Source organism: Gopherus evgoodei, chromosome 1 (genome assembly GCF_007399415.2).
Source record: "Gopherus evgoodei ecotype Sinaloan lineage chromosome 1, rGopEvg1_v1.p, whole genome shotgun sequence".
Classification (NCBI taxonomy): domain Eukaryota; kingdom Metazoa; phylum Chordata; order Testudines; family Testudinidae; genus Gopherus; species Gopherus evgoodei.
This window is the reverse complement of record NC_044322.1, coordinates 51,954,032-51,973,365: the sequence shown is the minus strand read 5'-3', so window position 1 is coordinate 51,973,365 and position 19,334 is coordinate 51,954,032. Positions and strand designations below refer to the sequence as shown.

The 19,334-nt window shown below is 41.6% G+C and overlaps 1 protein-coding gene across 1 annotated transcript; it reads left to right on the top strand.

Annotated features, from left to right (window-relative positions):
- The first annotated feature begins 48 nt into the window (after positions 1-48).
- LOC115652236 (28S ribosomal protein S31, mitochondrial-like) lies at positions 49-15,412 on the top strand. Its single transcript, XM_030564027.1, has 4 exons — positions 49-214; positions 5,101-5,400; positions 6,615-6,773; positions 15,394-15,412. The coding sequence occupies exons 1-4, from the start codon at positions 114-116 to the stop codon at positions 15,410-15,412; spliced, it is 579 nt and encodes a 192-aa protein (XP_030419887.1). The 5' UTR covers positions 49-113.
- The last annotated feature ends 3,922 nt before the right edge of the window (positions 15,413-19,334 follow it).

Sequence of the window (19,334 nt, the reverse complement as noted above, 5' to 3'; positions counted from 1 at the left end):
GGTCCTTTGGCTACTGTTTCCAGACGGAAAGTTGAGGAAGGGACCTATGCCAGGAGGGGGGGCGGTTAGAGGAGCGGACACGCCGACCGCTCTCTAGACTCTGGGCTGCCGAGATGTGGAGCCGCGTCTCTGCCGTTGGGAGCCGCAGAAGCGGCGCCTGCCGCTGCCGCCTCCTCTCCTACCCCTGGGGCGCCCAGGACCGGGGACCAGGCAGGTGAGCTCCCCGCGCTGCCCTGCGTGGGGCGGGTCCCTGAGCGCGTGTCTGTCGGGCCGCTCCGGGTGCCGAGACTTGCCGGTAGCGGGCCCGAGAGGCCGCCGGCCCGCGCGGGACGGACCCGCCAGAACCGCGGTTCGGTCTGTGCCGGCGGCACCCGGCCGGGAACCCCGAGTTGCGCCTTTCCGGGGGTGGCTGAATTGGCGGGGATTTGCCGCGGCCAGTGGTGCAGGGACACGCCCCGCCCGAGAGCCTGGCCCGCGGCCTTTAACAAGCGCCACCAAAGAATGTTCTTGTTCGGCCTCCCAGCTCCGGGGAATCTGCCGCGGTTTCCTGGGGGTGGCCCGACTAGTGCGGTGACATCAGTGTGGCTGACATTTAGCCCAGGCCCACTCCATTGACCTCAGTGGGAGTAGGCGGGTCTTCGTGTGGCTTTTTTAAAGAGCAGCAACCGGGCAGGTGTGTTTTCTGAGGCTACTTTTAACTAATTTTCTGACCTGGGTTTCAAGTGAAGTCCGGAAGGGACCATTGGATCATCTAGTCTGATTGCCTATATACCACAAGCCTTTACATTTCATTGTTACCTCTGTCTTGATCCCAACAGCTTATGTGTGACTAAAGGATCTCTCCCAGAAAGGCATCCAGTCTTAGGGCTTGTCTACATCACAAAGTTGCAGCGCTGGTGAGGGGGTTACAGCGCTGCAACTTAGGAGGTGTACACATCTGCAGGGCATCACCAGCGCTGCAACTCCCTGTTTGCAGCGCTGGCCGTACTCCCGTTTTGTCTCGGGTGTAGAGGATCCAGCGCTGGTGATCCAGCGCTGGTAGTCAAGTGTAGACACTTACCAGCGCTTTTCTTGACCTCCGTGGAATAAGCAGGTATCCCAGCACACCTGAGGAAGCCTCTGGTAATCAAGCAGGTCTCCTTCCCCGGTTTGCTCTCGCGTTCCCCGAACCCCCGAGCAAGCAGGTCTCCTTCCCTGCGGTTTGCTCTCGCGTTCCCCGAACCCCCGTGCAAGCAGGTCTCCTTCCCTGCGGTTTGCAGGGGGGTTCGGGGAACGCGAGAGCAAACCGCGGCGAAGCTGGTCTCCTTCCCCGGTTTGCTCTCGCGTTCCCCGAACCCCCATGCAAGCAGGTCTCCTTCCCTGCGGTTTGCTCTCGCGTTCCCCGAATCCCCGAGCAAGCAGGCCTCCTTCCCTGCGGTTTGCAGGGGGGTTCGGGGAACGGGAGAGCAAACCGCGGCGAAGCTGGTCTCCTTCCCCGGTTTGCTCTCCCGTTCCCCGAACCCCCGTGCAAGCAGGTCTCCTTCCCTGCGGTTTGCTCTCGCGTTCCCCGAATCCCCGAGCAAGCAGGCCTCCTTCCCTGCGGTTTGCAGGGGGGTTCGGGGAACGCGAGAGCAAACCGCGGCGAAGCTGGTCTCCTTCCCCTGTTTGCTCTCCCGTTCCCCGAACCCCCGTGCAAGCAGGTCTCCTTCCCTGCGGTTTGCTCTCGCGTTCCCCGAATCCCCGAGCAAGCAGGTCTCCTTCCCTGCGGTTTGCAGGGGGGTTCGGGGAACGCGAGAGCAAACCGCGGCGAAGCTGGTCTCCTTCCCCGGTTTGCTCTCCCGTTCCCCGAACCCCCTGCAAGCAGGTCTCCTTCCCTGCGGTTTGCTCTAGCGTTCCCCGAATCCCCGAGCAAGCAGGCCTCCTTCCCTGCGGTTTGCAGGGGGGTTCGGGGAACGCGAGAGCAAACCGCGGCGAAGCTGGTCTCCTTCCCTGGTTTGCTCTCACGTTCCCTGAACCCCCGTGCAAGCAGGTCTCCTTCCCTGCGGTTTGCTCTCGCGTTCCCCGAATCCCCGAGCAAGCAGGTCTCCTTCCCTGCGGTTTGCAGGGGGGTTCGGGGAACGCGAGAGCAAACCGCGGCGAAGCTGGTCTCCTTCCCTGGTTTGCTCTCCCGTTCCCCGAACCCCCATGCAAGCAAGTCTCCTTCCCTGCGGTTTGCTCTCGCGTTCCCCAAATCCCCGAGCAAGCAGGTCTCCTTCCCTGTGGTTTGCAGGGGGGTTCGGGGAACGCGAGAGCAAACCGCGGCGAAGCTGGTCTCCTTCCCCAGTTTGCTCTCGCGTTCCCCAAACCCCCCTTGAAGCCGCCCAACAGCGCTGCAGTGTGGCCACATCTAACACCACTTGCAGCGCTGGTTGCTGTAAGTGTGGCCACTCTGCAGCGCTGGCCCTATACAGCTGTACTAATACAGCTGTAACAACCAGCGCTGCAAAATTGTAGATGTAGACATACCCTTAGCTTGGAGACACCAAGAGACTGAATGAGCCCCTTCCCTTAGTACAGGGGTTGGCAACCTTTCAGAAGTGGTGTACCAAATCTTCATTTATTCACTATAATTTAAGGTTTTATATGCCAGTAATATATTTTAATGTGTTGAGAAGGTCTCTTTCTATAAGTCTATAATATATAACTAAACTATTGTTGTATGTAAAGTAAATAAGGTTTTAAAAGTGTTTAAGAAGCTTCATTTAAAATTAAATTAAAATGCAGAGCCCCCTCCCCCCCCCGACTGGTGGCCAGGCCCCGGGCAGTGTGAGTGCCATAGGTTGCCTACCGCCGCCTTAGTAGTTTGTTTCAGTGGTCACTCCTCCTCCTCCTCCATTTCCAAAAAATTTTGCTTTATTTCTAATTTGAGTTTGCCTGACTTCAGCTTCCTGCCATTTTTTAAATGCTTTTCTTCATTAGATTAAAGAGTCTTGAACCCAGTATTTTCTCCCTCTGAAAGTGCTGAAACACTGTAATCAAGTCACTTCACAGTCTTCTTTTTGATAAGCTGAACAGACTGAGCTCTCTGTATCTCACTGTAAGTCCTGTGAATCACTTCTATGGCTCTTTTGTTCACCCTCTCTTTTTTCACATTGTTTTTAAAATGTGGACACCAGAACTGTCCACAGTATTCCAGCAACAGCATGCCATGTACAGAGGTTAAAATTATCTCCCTGCTTCTACTTGCTGCTTCCCTCTTTCTACAGCTGAAGAACATATTGGCTCTTTCTGCTGCAGCATCACAATGGGAGCTCATGTGCAGTGTTGTTTTTCAGCTATAACCCCACAATCTTTAAGGTATTTGTCCTCACAATGGTGGGGAAAGTACTAGTATCCCAATTTTTACAGATGGGGAACTGAGATACAGCAAGACTAAAAGCTTATTCTAAACCAGAAGTTATATAGGTATATGGTAAGCTGTGAATTTATGCCTCTGTATTTATACCAGTATCAGTCCTGGAGTGGACTCTCCTAGTGCTTCTCTCTGGTTTAGCCCCTATTGCTCTGGAAGCAGTTTAGGATTTAAAACACTACTTAAGTACCAGTATGATAGTAGAGATGTCATGAAGTGTTTTCAAGGGCAGCTGGTCACTTCATGTCATTTTCTTTCCCACTCCTCAGTGTCATTTGTGGTAGGTCTTCTCATCCAAGGCAGTAGACTGCTCAATGAGCTGGTAGTGCTGCCAGAGAACGGGGCTGCACATTATTAGCGCATCCTTCCACCGTTGGTGTCCATTGTGATGTAGCTTATCATATACAAAAGTAAAAAAGTATCATGTCTCTTCTTCTAACTTGTAACTCCAAACTGCTATATATATTTGTGGTCTCATTAGCACTTAAAGTGTGTGTGCGTGGGAGCAATAAAGCAATGCTGTCTGTTGGTACAGACGTATGCCCAAAGCACTGGATAAAAATGAGCATGGTTTGGAAACCAGTATATTTTACAGGGCACTGGAAACATTTAATCACTTCCAATAAGAATTATAGTGTGTGTGTGTGTATCTATATCTATATATATCTATATCTTGTTTTACTTCAGAACTGCCTGTTTTCCATCTTGAATAAACTACACAACAAGGTAGCCTAATAATGGAAGGATATCCTCTTTCTGTACAGTTTTGAATGTTTGGAGGGTATTTTGAAGAACTGGTAATGCAAAGTATATAATATAGTAGTTATTGTAAGTGGCTACAGTTTTCCCATGTTCATTTCTAAACTGCTCCTAATGCTTCATGCAGGGAGCAAGTAATTACTTCCAATAAGTAATGTAAAACGAGCTGATGGGAAAAGATGCTTTTTGGGGAAAAATTATGGAGAGACTGAATTGTAGTGGATAATAGCAAAGTCTGCTTGATGTAAGTCAGAAGGCTTTCCGCAGCCTCCTTAATTAATGTGGTTGTGAAGTGTTACATAGTTTTTTTTATTCACAGCATTCTTTTTTTCACTGGTGATGTTGGTTTATGCCTGTTTAATTTTCTTTGTAGTATACTAATGTTTGGAATATATGTAGGTGCTTTTAAGCAGTCCATGAAGACTTACTTTGTACTGTTGTTGTGGTTACTCTGCTTAATATGTGAAAATGTTGAGACTGAAAATGTTGATTGAGTGTGAAAAATATTCTAATGGATACGTGTGGCATTTGTAGTCATCTTTTGTTTTCCTAGAATTCTAACGTGTTTATCTGTCAGACCTTAGTCACTGATTTTTCTGGTGAAGTTCTGAAGTTACCTGGTTTTCCAGTAGCTTTAACAAAGGCACAAGGTCATGGTGTATACCTCAGCCCAAAATGAAGCCCACAGTTCGTCATGGTTATCAAACTCTTTTGGGGATTCCAACATCTCAGCATACTGTTTAGTGCAGAGAGTTACTTGTTGCCTTTTGATTCAGTTCATTCATGGAGAAAAGCTGTTTACGTTATATTGCAGAAACCATAAAGAATAAATGGTTTATTAGACCTGCCTTCAGAGTACAATTGTATATTCAAGTTACCCAGTTCAGTTTGTGCAAAATTAGGCCCAGTCAATTATGATTAACAAAGCAGTTCTGTGTAATTTATACCTTTTCCCTTCCTATCTTGTCTAGTAAAACACAGAAGTGCTTTAGCACTAGCACTGGATTCTACAACAAGGAAGATGAATCTGCCACTTCTACAGACAGTAGTGGTGAGAAGGCTTCAGAGAATCAGGAGAAGGCAACACCAGGAAATGCAAAGAAGAATTTGTTGAACATTATTAGTGAAATGAAAGTAGAATTAAGTTCAAAGAAGACGTTCCAGATACTAAAAACACTGAAGACCAAGGAGCAAACCAAGGACCAGCCAGAAAGTATGGAGAGTGCAAGTAGCATGTTTCAGAAAGCTACAGCAGACAGTAAAGCTAAGAGGTAAAATGCAATATGCACAGTTCGTGTTTCTTCTTTGAAGTGGACTCTATTAATCTCTAGGACAAAATATTAGCATGCGTCTGATAAAGTGGGTATTTACCCACGAAAGCTTATGCTCCAGTACGTCTGTTAGTCTATAAGGTGCCACAGGACTCCTTGTCACTTAGGACAAAATAGTTACATAAAATGTCTTTTTCTTTGTATAGAAAAGAATCCTCTGTGGGAACAATCCTTTTGGTAATGGCACAACTGTACCCTGCAAAAAGCAATAACAAATGGAATAGTTGCACAAAGCATGTATATTTGCTACATACTTGTATTCCTGGAATTGAAGCCTCAAAATGAAATATTACTAGCTGTCCACAGACAATCAATTTAAGGGGAGTGAGGGAATTTTCCCTTTGAAATGTCATTACTCAGTTATGAGAAAATAAAATCTGGGAAAAGGAAAAAGTAATTCTCTTTTTAATTGCCTCTCTTTGTACACAATTGATCATATACAGCTAACTTATTAAAAATGTAAATTTGCAGATAAACTCAGTTGTTTAGTTACAGTCTGAGAAAATCTTTTATCTGAATAAGGGCCTACTTACAGAAATATATACTCCTGTGGGAATTCTGTACCCTGCGGGGGACACAGAATTCATACCTTCTGCAGATTTCTTGTCTCCCCTGTAGAAAAATGGGGGAGCCAAGAAATCTGTGAAGAACACATGCCCCTTCCACGGCAGCTTGGGCGTGTCTGCTGGGAGCAGCTGGCAGCAGATCACTGTGGGAGGGGAAGAGGGAGGCTGGGCCTGCTTGCGTGCATCCGTGGAGAGACATTAAGGGGGTGGAGCTGGTCTCCTGCCTTAATGCGAATGAATGAGAGAGACTTAGGGCATGTCTTCTCTGGCAACGTTAAAGCGCTGCCGCAGCATTATAACTACTCTGTTTAGGAAGGGTTGAGCAAAGCGTGTTTTTTTTTTCCGATGGTGGTTCAGTGTCATTAGGTTATCCCTACCATGATTTAAGAACACCAACTCTGCAGTGCCACCCAACCTCTGGCAGTTTTGTGCATCAAGAGACAAACTTGGGCCTCTTCTTTGATAGTATATAACTATTACCTTTAACTCATTAAGACATAAAATAACCAGTTACAATAAAAAATGGCTTGTGAAATAGTGACTCATAAGACCTTGATTTTTGTTTTTTACCTCTGTTGTCTCTTACAGGAGCAAGCCTCTCAATCCAGAATTGGTGGAAGCTGTCTCTGCTGTTGCATCTTCCTTACCTTTCGACAGGAAACAGACAGTATCAGATTTACTTGCACAACTAAGGAAGCATGAAGAAGCCACTGATGCACAGAAAAAAGGGGAAACAACTAACATAAGGTCTGTAGATTGAATATTTCCCAATAATGCTGAAGCCGCTAATATTACACTGTCAAATGTAAGGTGATTGAGGACTTTATATCAGAAAAACTGCTCTAAAAAGATATGCTTGAGTATGTCATCCTTCTTTAAAAAGCTAATAACTGAAGTGCGGTTAATCTTTGTACTAAATTCCTTCTGTAACTTTCAAGCCATCCAGCTTGCATCCTTCCTCTAGAACAGCCTTTCAAAATTCTAGTGCCTGCTTTCCCTTGGTTGGTCCGTCGGTCTGTCGAAGTATCATTGGATTTATTTTATGCATCTTCATCAACCATCACGGAGATAGAAAGTCTGAAAATCCATCTATGTAGACTGGTAAATTTTAATGGCTGTGTTTGAAAGCTGCACTAAGTAAAGCAACCTCTATTTTAAGTTCCACCCTACCCTTAAAAAATTTCGAGGCAGCCCAATAAACTCATCCCTTGGCACAGTTCTTTTTTTTTCTAATGTGGCTTCCGGCAGGCAAACAACACTTATTTAGAAACTGAAGGAATTGTGTATACTGCCCTTCTGTTTGGTGATGACTAAAGACAGGCTGCTGACTTATGCTGCTTTCAATGTAACAGCTCAGAAAATGCTGAATATAAAGCAGAAAACTGGATCTTCAGCAACTGAGAATGTAGAAGCCTGTGATTATGCAGGTTGGCAGTAACAAACTACAAGTAGCTAATAGATTTATTTTTAATATGTCACATGAAAATAGCTAGATTTGGGGCAAATTCAGATAATGAATTAACTGGTAAAGTGATAGGAAATGTGGATTTATAAGATGGATGAGAAGTTATTTATGGGGTTTTATAAGGATTAGTTATAGGGCCTTTTGTGTTCAGTAAATATACCGATGAGTAGCAGAGAAAGTAGCCAGCACTGTTAATGTTTGCTGCTGGTATATGCCATTTCCATCAGTGAAAACTAAGGAGGAGTGTGACAATCTAGATGGTTACAAATAAACCAAATGGTGGGAAGCAAAATGGTAGATGAATGTTAACTTCATTAAATATAAGGTAATGCATATTCTTGAGAGAGTGTCTTTGGGAAAGAGAGAAACTATGTAACCTTCCCATACAGGTGGATGAATTTGTAATTCTCAATCAAGAGAGCTAGGGGATTATTGTGGACTGGTAAATGAAGTTCTCTTTTCAGATGCTTAGAAGCGTGTGTGCTTTTAAAAAAATTGATGGTGGAAACTAAGAAGACACTAGATAATGCACAATGGTATACATTTCCCTGGAGTAATATGTTCAGTTTAAGACTTCTACTCTCAACAGAAATATAAAACATTCAGAGAGGGTTGATAGAAGTGGTTAGAGATGCTGTGGGTATTGCATCCCTTTGGATTATTTAGGTCAGTGGTTTTCAACCTTTTTTCATTTGCAGACCCCTAAAAAATTTCCAATGCAGATGTGGACCAGTGTTCTCTCTCATTTTTCCCCACACATGTACAGAATGAATTTTGTTATGTGCATGACATCACCTCCATATTGATGCACATAACAAAATTCATGGGGTGGGGATGGGGCCGAGGGGTTTGGAGTGTGTGAGTGGGACTCAGGGCTGGAGCAGAGGATTCGGGGGCGGGGTGGGGGGTTTGAGGGCTCCGGGGTGGTGCTGGGGCAGAGAGTTTGGGGGTGAGGGGCTTGAGGGCTCTGGCTGGGGGTTTGGGCTCTGGGGTGAGGCAGGGGATAAAGAGTTTGGGGTGATAGGACCCCCTGCAGCAGCACCTAGGCTGGAGTGGGGAGAGATGCCTCTCCCCCAGCTGTAGCAGGTCCATGCCAGGGCTGCAGGAGGGTCACCTTTCCCCCAACCGCAGCAAGTCAGGGCAGGTCCGTGCTGGGGCCGGCGGGAAGAGCTGCCTCTGTCGGGGGAGAGGCACCTCTCCCTGCTGCAGCCCTGCGCCTCTGTGCTGGGCTTAATAGGCAGCTGCGCAGCTTAGAGCAAACTTAGGTGCAGACCCCTTTGGGAAATCTTCGTCATAGTCTCTGGACCCCCCCGAGTCGATGGCCCATAGTTTGAAAACCATTGATCTAGGTGAAAGAGTTAGAGGAAACTTAACTGAGCTGTGTAAAAACACATCATTTTCTCCATTTAGTTCTTGTATAGCCTTAAGGAAAGGCTAAAGGAAATACTCTAAGTTAAGATGAACAAACAGGGCGATAAGAACGGCCTTACCGGGTCAGACCAAAGGTCCATCTAGCCCAGTATCTCTCTACCGACAGTGGCCAATGCCAGGTGCCCCAGAGGGAGTGAAGCTAACAGGCAATGATCAAGTGATCTCTCTCCTGCCATCCATCTCCATCCTCTGACGAACAGAGGCTAGGGACACCATTCTTTACCCTTCCTGGCTAATAGTCATTTATGGACTTAGCCACCATGAATTTATCCAGTTCCCTTTTAAACAATGTTATAGTCCCAACCTTCACAACTCCCTCAAGTAAGGAGTTCGACAAGTTGACTGTGCGCTGTGTGAAGAAGAACTTCCTTTTATTTGTTTTAAACCTGCTACCTATTAATTTCATTTGGTGACCCCTAGTTCTTGTATTATGGGAATAAGTAAATAACTTTTCCTTATCTACTTTCTCTACATCGCTCATGATTTTATATACCTCTATCATATCCCCCCTTAGTCTCCTCTTTTCCAAGCTGAAGAGGCCTAGCCTCTTTAATCTTTCCTCGTATGGGACCCTCTCCAAACCTCTCATCATTTTAGTTGCCCTTTTCTGAACCTTTTCTAGTGCTAGAATATCTTTTTTGAGGTGAGGAGACCACATCTGTACACAGTAATCGAGATGTGGGCATACCATGGATTTATATAAGGGCAATAATATATTCTCAGTCTTATTATAAGGGCAATAATATATTTGCAGTATTTCTTCCTATTTTGTATAGTGAACACATGGAATTCATTGCTGCTGGATGTTGAGGCAAAGTTTGTGGCTGGATTTGAATGGATTAATTGCTTGCAACTAGGGATTGATTAAATTTACCAGACACCTGCTAGCCAGTGATAGATTTGACAGAGGCCCCACAAGTAAGACTTTGGGCAATGCCCTGGTGAGAAGCCCAGCATTCCTTGCTACCAGCTGCTGGGAAAGATACTTGTTCCTTGGTCCCTGTTTGGGGTGTGAGGAGGTTCTGTGTTTAGCATACAGACTGTACTACCCTCCACCTACTGAAAAGGAGAGGGAACTTGGCCTTTACTCCTCATTCAAGGCCCTCTGGCTTCCCTAAGTGGGTGGGTGTTTGCTCTTCCTTCCAGGAGTTGTGAGGAGTAATAGTTCTACTCTACTGTACCATTCTGTGGGTTTTTAGAATACCTGCTGTTCCCAAGTAATAGTTCCAGAGCTTGCTATTCTGCTGCTCATAGCTTTCCCAAGAAGCAGCAGCAATATGAATTTGACAGTTTCACTCCCTCTTACAGGTTCAGAATAGAAGCAGTGAAGACTAACTAGAATCTAGTTAATTACAGTCTGCTTCTGCTTAGTTTAACTAAGAATTATCAGAGACACCAGAACAGTCTGTGATTTGAAAGACACTGCTGTATTAGTGAGCATTTCATTCACATTTGTAAGGTTAACTTCACAATAATCATTATTATTATTTATATTACTACTTTTGCAGTGGCAGCTAGAGAGAGCAGGCCTCAATGTGCTAGATACTGTATATACCGGATGAAAAGTTAGTTTCTGCCTCAGAGACTTTGCAGTCTAAGTAAAAGGGTTTGAAACAGTTTTTTTAAATGAAGGTTTGAATCCTGCAGAAATTGAGAGCTGAGGTCCCCACACTGGCCAGTGAAAGCACTGTACTCATTCATAAGTGGATTTTTTCAGCCCTGCTTGCCACTGTGTAAGAGAACTCATTATTTTCTTTATGGAGTGGGAAGACATGGTTTTCCTCCCCCGTCCGACATATTCTGCGTTGTACAATTGACTAGGTGCATCATGGCTGGATTACCATTCTTTGAAGCATCAAGTACTGTTTGCTTCTGAGACAGGATAATGGACTAAATGGACCACTGGTCTGAGACAGTAGATATATTATGTAAAACTCTCAGAAATGGATTTAAATAACTGAAATATCTGCACAAGCGTAAGAACTGTACAATATAACATTATTACTATAAATAAGAATATTCAGATTTAGGAGGCAATATAAAATGATGATAAAGATAATTATAGCCAAGAAGTCTGAGCGCTTATTGTGCTTTTCATACAGTCTGCCCTCTGGATGTCACTGTTGTACAGTCTTCTCCCGTCAGTTTGTTTTATAGACATATTGAGGACAGCATTTTCACTAGAAGAGGGAAAAAATTAATGATACAGGATTTTATTTTTTTTAGTGTCGGAAGAAGTTTTGCATAATGGAAATTACAACACCACCATAGGAAAATAAATTCAACAATATTAAAGGTTAGAATTAAATCAACAGACGGAAAGGAATTCCGAACTAAAGCTAAAATGCATCCTGAATTCTCCTTCTCTTGTTCTTTTTTAACCCATGTAGTGCACAAGATCATTCCTGTTCAGATATATCGGCAGTACTTACACACGGTGGGTTGAATGGGGGATGAAGTTTCAGTTGGAAATCTGACATTCCTTGTTGTGGAAGGAAGTCAGGCCCTAAATATCTTTCTGGTTTTGTTTTTGGTTAATTTCTTGTTTCTTTCTCAATGTGTTAGAGAAAATATGTGTAAGATGAACAATATGTTTGGCATAATACCATGCAATCACTTGTTTTAAAAACTATTATGAAAACATATGTGCACACTTTTCACGCACCAGTGACACAACATTAGGACTCTAGCCATCCAAAATTGTGACACTGTGGACTGTGTGTATTAGATTCCCAGCATAGCCAGAAGAAAGTTTGGCCAGTTGTGCAGACCCTCAAAGAGAACTAATCAGAGGGAGTGTGATCGCTATGTAGTACAACAACATTGTATTGTTTTAGCATAGTTGCCAAGTAAAGCAGTTGGGCTGGGCAGTCTATGACTTTGCTTCTGGCAAGGGCAGACTGCATGATGCTAGTCAGACCCTCAGAAAACTTGTGAAGTCTCTGGATCATCTCTAACTCATAAATGCCAAGAATAACATTAACAGAAAATAATTACTAAAATAAGAGAGATCCAGAGGAACTGAACTTCTTTTGTTAATGTCAGATTTAAAATTAACCTCAGAAAAAATCAAGATTCTGAACATTTTAGGGCATCTTTTTGTTGTAAGTAGTCATTTTGAAGAACTCCTCTGATTTAAACCATCCAAAAGAGTATTTAAATATATACTTTACGATACTCTTCAAGCATCGCAACAGTGGGAATATATATATTGCATTTAGGTATACAAAACTTTCTTTCTGACCTAATTTGTTTCTGTTCTTTTAATACCACACCTGTTCCCTTGAAAAGAGACTTTTATCTCTTAAAACCCATGCCCTGTAGTTTAACCGATTTTTATCGTTCTCACTTGCACTGTCCCAAAATCTTATAATGACTTTTGGCTTTTAACAGACCTTCTCCCTAAAGGCATAGACACAACTTTATATCTAAAGAGTTTTATCTAAAGAGTTCTGTCACTATAACTACAATCCTTGTTGAGGATAGTAACCAGTGAGAATTGACAAACATATATGGCCAAGATTCTCTGACTTTTATCAAAATAATAATGTGTTGCCTTTAGCTCTCATGCCCTGACAATATTGAAGGGGGAAAACAGCAGCCCAGAACAGTCATTAGTTTTCCCACCTTCCATTAGGACATCATCTGGCCAAGGCCTGACTGGAGCTCCCTAACTCCAAGCGATAGACAAATCTGTGATCAATGCAAACTACTACTTGCTGAACCTTTCATTAAATGTTCAGATGCTCTTACAAATCTTAACCATTAGCATGGGAAGGTGGGTGGATGGCAAACTTCTAATTTCTTAATCAAAACGTGCAGTACCAAGAGGATGTCTAAGTGTATTCTGTTGACACTTTCTTTTTCACCCAAACTTGTAATCTCATATAAAAAGAGAAATCAAGTTAATTTGACAAGATCTATTTTCCATAAACCCTTGTTGAATGGCATTATTTATATTACCTTCCTATGATTCTAGATTCATCGAGTCCATTATCAGTCCTTCCAGTATTTTGGCGAGGATCTATTTCAGGCTGACAGACCTATAATTACCTGGTTCATCCTATTTACTCTTTTTAAATACTGGCACAGTGTTAGCTTACCTTTCTTCTAGAACTTTCTAGTGTTCCAAAAGTTACTGGAAAATTAACATAAACAGACCAGAGAGCTCCTCAGTCAGTTAACTTGCATCAGAGATTTTAAAATATTTGAACCTGTTGATCTAAAAATATCTAACTTTAATAGCTGTTGTTTCACATCCGCCATAGCTACTGTTGGAATGGAAAGTATTCCGTCATCGTGACATAACTACATTGTCTGCCTTTTTCTCAAATACAGAACTTCTGCCTTTTCTGGATTATCCTTAAGGCTGGGAGTCTTTCAAGGAGGTCCCAGAAGTCACAGATTCCGTGACTTTCCGGGACCTGCATGGCTTTTGCAGCGGCTGGTGCTGCTGACCCCATGGCTGCCCACACCTGCTCGGGTAGCCCCTCGCCCGGAGTGGCAGTAGCACTGACGGGGCCCCGGGCTGGCCCCCACCTGGAGTGTCTGTCTCTCCTCCTGCCCCCAGGTCAGGAGGAGCAGCCGTGGCTGCTGGAGCACCCTCCACAGAGCAGCAGCAGCAGCATTCACCAGTGTGCGCCCCGCCCCCCAGCACCTAAAATTTAGTTAAGGGTATTTCTAGTACAAGTCATGGACAGGTCATGGGACGTGACTTTTGTTTATTGCCTGGGATCTATCCATAACTTTTACTAAAATACCTGTGACTAAATCATAGACTTTAATTATCATTGACAATTCTGCCATTTCCATATGATTCATATTTATGATCATCAACTTCACCTTTCTTACATTTGTTATAGCTGTTTATTATTTTTTTATAGCTACTTTCACTTCTTCACTAAATCAGGTTGGTTTTTGGACCAGTTTGGCCTTTTTTCTCATTTGTGGAATGTGTCTGTTTTGACACTTAGTAAAATGTTCTTAAATAATTCCCAATAACCATTTACATTTTTCTGTTTAAAGTCTTCCTTTCAACTGATTGGCTCGTAGCTATTTTCAGCTTTTTGAAACTGGCCCTTTTAAAGCACCAAGTATATACCAACTGTTACTTGCATGGACTTTATTCTGTTTGCATATAAATTATGATAAAGTTATGATCACTTGTACTTAAGCTACCACTAGTTTTTAGTTCTGCGATCAGTTCCTGTTTGTCAAGGTGATATCTAATATAGAATGCCCCCTGTGTTCAATTTAACACTTCTTGAGTTAAGAAATTGTCATATGAAATATTTAGAAATTCTGAGGACTTTTTAGTAGTTTAAAGCGTGAGACTCCAGTGTAAGTTACTCAGATTGAACTCCCCCAGGATAGTGCATTTTTCCCCTCACATAGTAGATAGGAGTGTAAGGAGATGGTTGTCCTGTTCTCTGGTGTGATTTGGTGGTCTGTAGCAGATACAGAGTAGTATCCCATCTTGTTTTTCATCGCTTAATAGATCAAGATGGTTTTCTTCTGTCAATGACTCATAAATGGCATTACCTGTTTCTGACATAGAGTGCCTTCCTCCATACCTTTTGCCCATCGATCCTTCCTAAATCGGTTTTATCCATTGATTTTTTTTGACATTCCAATAGTGCAAATCTGTCCACTAGGTTTCAGCAATACCAACTAGATTGAAGTTTTGCTTATAGATGAACAATTCCAATTCCTTTTGTTTATTATCCTGGGTGTATAGGCAATTAAATAATTTATTTTCTTCACATTCCTTGGTGCATTGATTGATTAACTTTGTTCTCAACATCTTGATATTCTGTTAAATGGCTACTCATTAGTTTCCATTTTTCACTCTCTACTTTTTTTGTTATTTTAATACCCTTCTGACTACTCTGGCCAGCCATTCCCCTAGAAAATTGGTTCCCCTGCTGCAGAGATGGAAGCCATCCAAACTATACAGCCCCTTTTCCACATAGAAGGTGAACCAGTGTTCCTCACGCTAAATCCCTCTTATCTCCAAGCACAGGATCTGTAGCTATGATCTTTGAAACTCCCCTGTTTGCGGCACATGCTTGCATTAGTGTCTAATGCGTTCTCTGAACATAGTATATGGCAGCATGAAACGAACTAAAAATATTTCAATTTGCAATTCAAAGAATGTTCATCATTGGATTTTCTCTTCAAGGAGTGCAGTAACTGGCATATGTTTGTTAAATTGAGATATTTTGTTAAATTAGAAAATAACTGGTAAGTGGGATTTTCTTTTTTCTAAAAAGATAAGACTTGCATATTCCATGACTTCAGAATGTCAACGGATGTTTTGTGGGGCTGTTGTCTAGTTCTTTCATATAGTTTGTCCAATATAGGCTTATGAAAACAATTGGGAATAATTTGCCTTGTTAAAGCATGTAACTAAGTTTGCTACCTTTTCATACTGTGGAATTTTCATTGTTCTACTTGTCTTTTTGATATCAGCAACGTATTGCAGACATGAAGATTGGGAAACGCCGTCTCACCCGTGGTGTATCCAGGCCATCCAGTCAGATTTCATTTGATGATGATGATGGCAAGGTGACATGTTTCAAACTGGTGTCCTGTCTGAATTTGCTGGAAGTAAAAGGTACTCTCTACTTGCATGTTTTTGCTTTGTGCTCCTTCCCACAATAAAATATTGACCAGTTAAGTTTTTAAATTCTAGTAATAAAGAAACACCAACTATACTCCAAACTTCAAAGCTAAAGAGTTCTCCATGAGTTTCTGTATTTTCCACAAAAATGCTCTGACTCTACATACAGGATACTGTAGAAAACAAAAGAAAATGTGTTTCTAACACTATATTTTATAATTAGTTGTTTTTTTCCAAACATAGTATTAAAGTAGATTAGTGTAAGAACATAGTTAATTGTAATAAGCTGATCAAAGTAAATGCAGCTTTTTAGTATTAAACCTGATTGTTGCAAATGCTTGATGCTTGTATATAATCTATTTTTTGACTTCACTGTTTGAGTGGTTTTGAATGTATCACTTATGCACAATATTTATGCATCTCATTCTCTATCATGTTATGGAATGGGGGGAAAAACTTTAAGTGCTACTGTCATTTGAAGGAAATCTTTGAAAAATGATCTGTTAGAAATATTTCACCATTTGAATTTTTATTCTTCTTGCTAACGAAAATAGGAACTTTGCACCCGAGTGATTTCTTGAGTTTTATGTCTCCTCAGGCATGAAAATTGGAACTAATGATTTAAAATGGTTACTTGAGAATTCTCCCTGAAAATGGCAACACCTTTTGCTATTTTTTTAATTAACCCTGGTTATTTTTACTCTGTTAAGAGAGCACCCTTACTTAGTTATACTGTAATTAGCTGGTGTCTCATCCTGTATTCTGTCCCTAAAACACACACAGTCTACGTGGCATCCTCACAGTCACTTGTCTTAGGATATTCTCCCCACATTCTATTCCCAATTAGCTATTTCCTTTTAAAAGTAACTAAATCTGACTTTAAGTGGAGTTAGAAGTTGAGGAGAACCATGTTTATTGGCATATATGTGGGAAATTTGGAAGGCAGGATTTGCACAACTGAGAAATAAGCATTCCTGGGTCAGTAGCTATACAATATCCTTGCATTCCTTGGCTGAAACAGATTTTTTTTCAGTATATCAGAAAATTATGATTTTAAATGAGGAACAAACGGGAGCATGTGAATTCTTAAGCTATGTAGATCATAGTTTAAAAACCCAAAGAAGCAATATTTCACAGTTATATCATCAGAAATATCTGTAATGCCAAATCAGAAAAAATAATATTACTTAGAAACATTTCAGCAATTGTCTTATGTAGCCATAGAAAAGTATGTTGAAGGCAGAGTTTCACATAGCTAGGAACCGTACATAATGGCTCAACTTCTCAACCCCCCAAATGCAGCAAGTCATGGAGAGGGGATAGACAAGGCTGAGACTGGAGAACAGAGAACTGAACAGGGGAAGAGAATGAGCCCTCACTGACTTGTATGGAAACCTTTTGTCCCAAGGTTTTCAGTGTTCTTGGGAAGCTGTAAATGATGCCAATGTAAGGAGCAGAATAACTAAATGCTTTGTGAATTTTTGAATGGTTCAGTAGCCTGTTACCTTTAGGCGGAGGATATTAATTCATCCTAGGCTGGTAGAGACTGAAAGTCTTTTCAGTATGATACAGTGTGACAGTGACGGTACTAGAGTGGATCTCAATAGTGTTTGACTTTGTTTGGAAAAAATTATTGCAACATGTAAATAAGTAATGTAAACAAAAAGCAAACTTAGAATATAGACAGTAAAAACAGCTGACATAGAATTGATCAAACACCTTACAATATTTTAATAAAAGGAAAGTAAAATATGTTTTGCAGTGCATTTGAAAAGATTCCCTTCCTGTCACCAATTATATGAGAGTTCTCTGACTCTCTTAGGTAATGAGGTTATGTTTAGTGTAAAAGTCTTGGTGCAGTTATATTAACTGTGCATTATGCAGATTTCAACTACCAGTCTCAAAGTTCAGATTTTTTTCCTGGGGCTATAAAATTCTAACAGTCAAAATACGCTGTAATTAATGGGTGATGCTGCTTTATAGTAACTTGAACTAGTAACTTTATACTAAGTGTTTTGTTCCAAATCCTCCCTACATCTGCTACTAACATTATTGGAAGTTATGAATGGATAGGAAAATGTAATTCCAAATCTGTTTAAATTCCACATTCTTCTGAGACTGTGTAATTATATTAGTCTCTTTCTGAAATAGATCCAGAGTAGCTACGTTAATAATATGTACTATGACAAGATCAGGTTTTGCCATAGTAGTTGTGGCCTTTAGAAATCTGCTGGAAAGCAGAGGGATGAAATTTAAGGGCAGGAAAGGCAAGTGTTGCTCGGGCAACAATGAATATGTATAACACAAATGAAGAACACTAGAATTTCATTAGAAATGTACCCAAACAGGAAAGGTTTAATGTTTAAGGAATCATTTGTTCTAAACTACAATAAACTATTTTCTTGTTTGTTTTTGTATTTATGTGAAAATTCACTTTGACTGGTTGAGGGGGAGAAGAGCCAGCTGTTTGAGTTTTTAATTTATACTCCAAATATTAGTTGTCTGCTCTTATTAAAGATGTTTGCTTGTTGAATATCTTTCTTTTTTTTAAATAAAGAATCCTAATAAAGTGTGAAGCTGCTGTTGTGCAAAAAAAACCCAATATATTTTACTGTCCAGAAGAGAGCCCAGAAATGACAGACTGTTTAGACTATAGCTTATCACAACAGTTTGAGTGTTAGTCATGTGGCAGAGAGGAAAGGGTGGATACATAATTTTCCAAAAAGGCGTTTACTTCATAAATCAGGGTTAGTTGATTTATCTGTTGTCTTTTTTTTTTTCCTGAATTGTGAAATATTTTTGTGTAGTAGAACAAAAGCATAAAAAAACACCCAGGAATGCACTTTCTAAGAACTACTGAGCTACTAAGGTACCATGGATTGATAGCATTTGACTTTATGAAGGTTTCTAAATAGGAATAAATCAAATGTAAAATAATGGCAATTATGCTAATTACCTCACTGGAAAGTGTGGTGGGAATCTGGCTCCAGTGCTTCATTAATTGCATTATACAGCAGTAACTCAAATGCAATGATTTGTCTTTTGGTTACTAAGTCTAAGATTTAGTATAATGGTAAATATGTTGGTATTTTTTGTTCCAGGGGATGGTTGACTTTCGCTCTAGAGTTTAATGAGCATATTCTGTGTTTTTGTAAACCTAATTTTAAACTGGCTGTGCTGTGAATATCAAATATCATTTGTCGTCTTTGTTTATAGAAGAGGGCTTCACCTAGGAAGGAGGCTTAACATTTTCCCTGTTTCTCCCAACGTTACGGAAGGGACACCTGAAGCAGGTAGTGGAAAAGCAACAATAAAAACCCAAATGGAGGAAATTCTTCAAAAAATAGAGTAGTTCTCTGTTTCGTGAAACGAGAGGGGTTGGCTACTAGCTTGCTGGTTTCAGATCTGGTCGTAAATTAATGTGTGGTCTAAATCTGGTCATTGGCAGGCAAGACTTCTACACAGTGTTATGGGATAATAGTTTTTGATCCTGTATCAAGACTAATGTACACTAACGTTATGTGGTAAAGCTGACCCATTGCCACTGTTGCAGGGAAGTTTTAGTGCTCATGGAAGAAACACAACTTTTTCTCAGTAGAAATGTATACTTGGTTTACCCTAGTTCTTAGTGGGCATTTGTCTGTATTGCAAAACCATTGCACTAGATCTTGCTCGGAAGAGGCCTTGAGACTACAGGCACAGAGGAAATTGGATAGGATTGAAGTGTACTGTCAGAACTCTGAGAACCTTACTGTGGACTTCCTGGAATAAACTATGCCTAGTTTTACCT

Coding starts and splice junctions, on each gene's coding strand:
- LOC115652236 (XM_030564027.1), top strand. CDS start 114: ATGTGGAGCCGCGTCTCTGCCGTTGGGAGCCGCAGAAGCGGCGCCTGC. Junction 215..5,100: donor CAGGACCGGGGACCAGGCAG/GTGAGCTCCCCG, acceptor TATCTTGTCTAG/TAAAACACAGAAGTGCTTTA. Junction 5,401..6,614: donor GCAGACAGTAAAGCTAAGAG/GTAAAATGCAAT, acceptor TGTCTCTTACAG/GAGCAAGCCTCTCAATCCAG.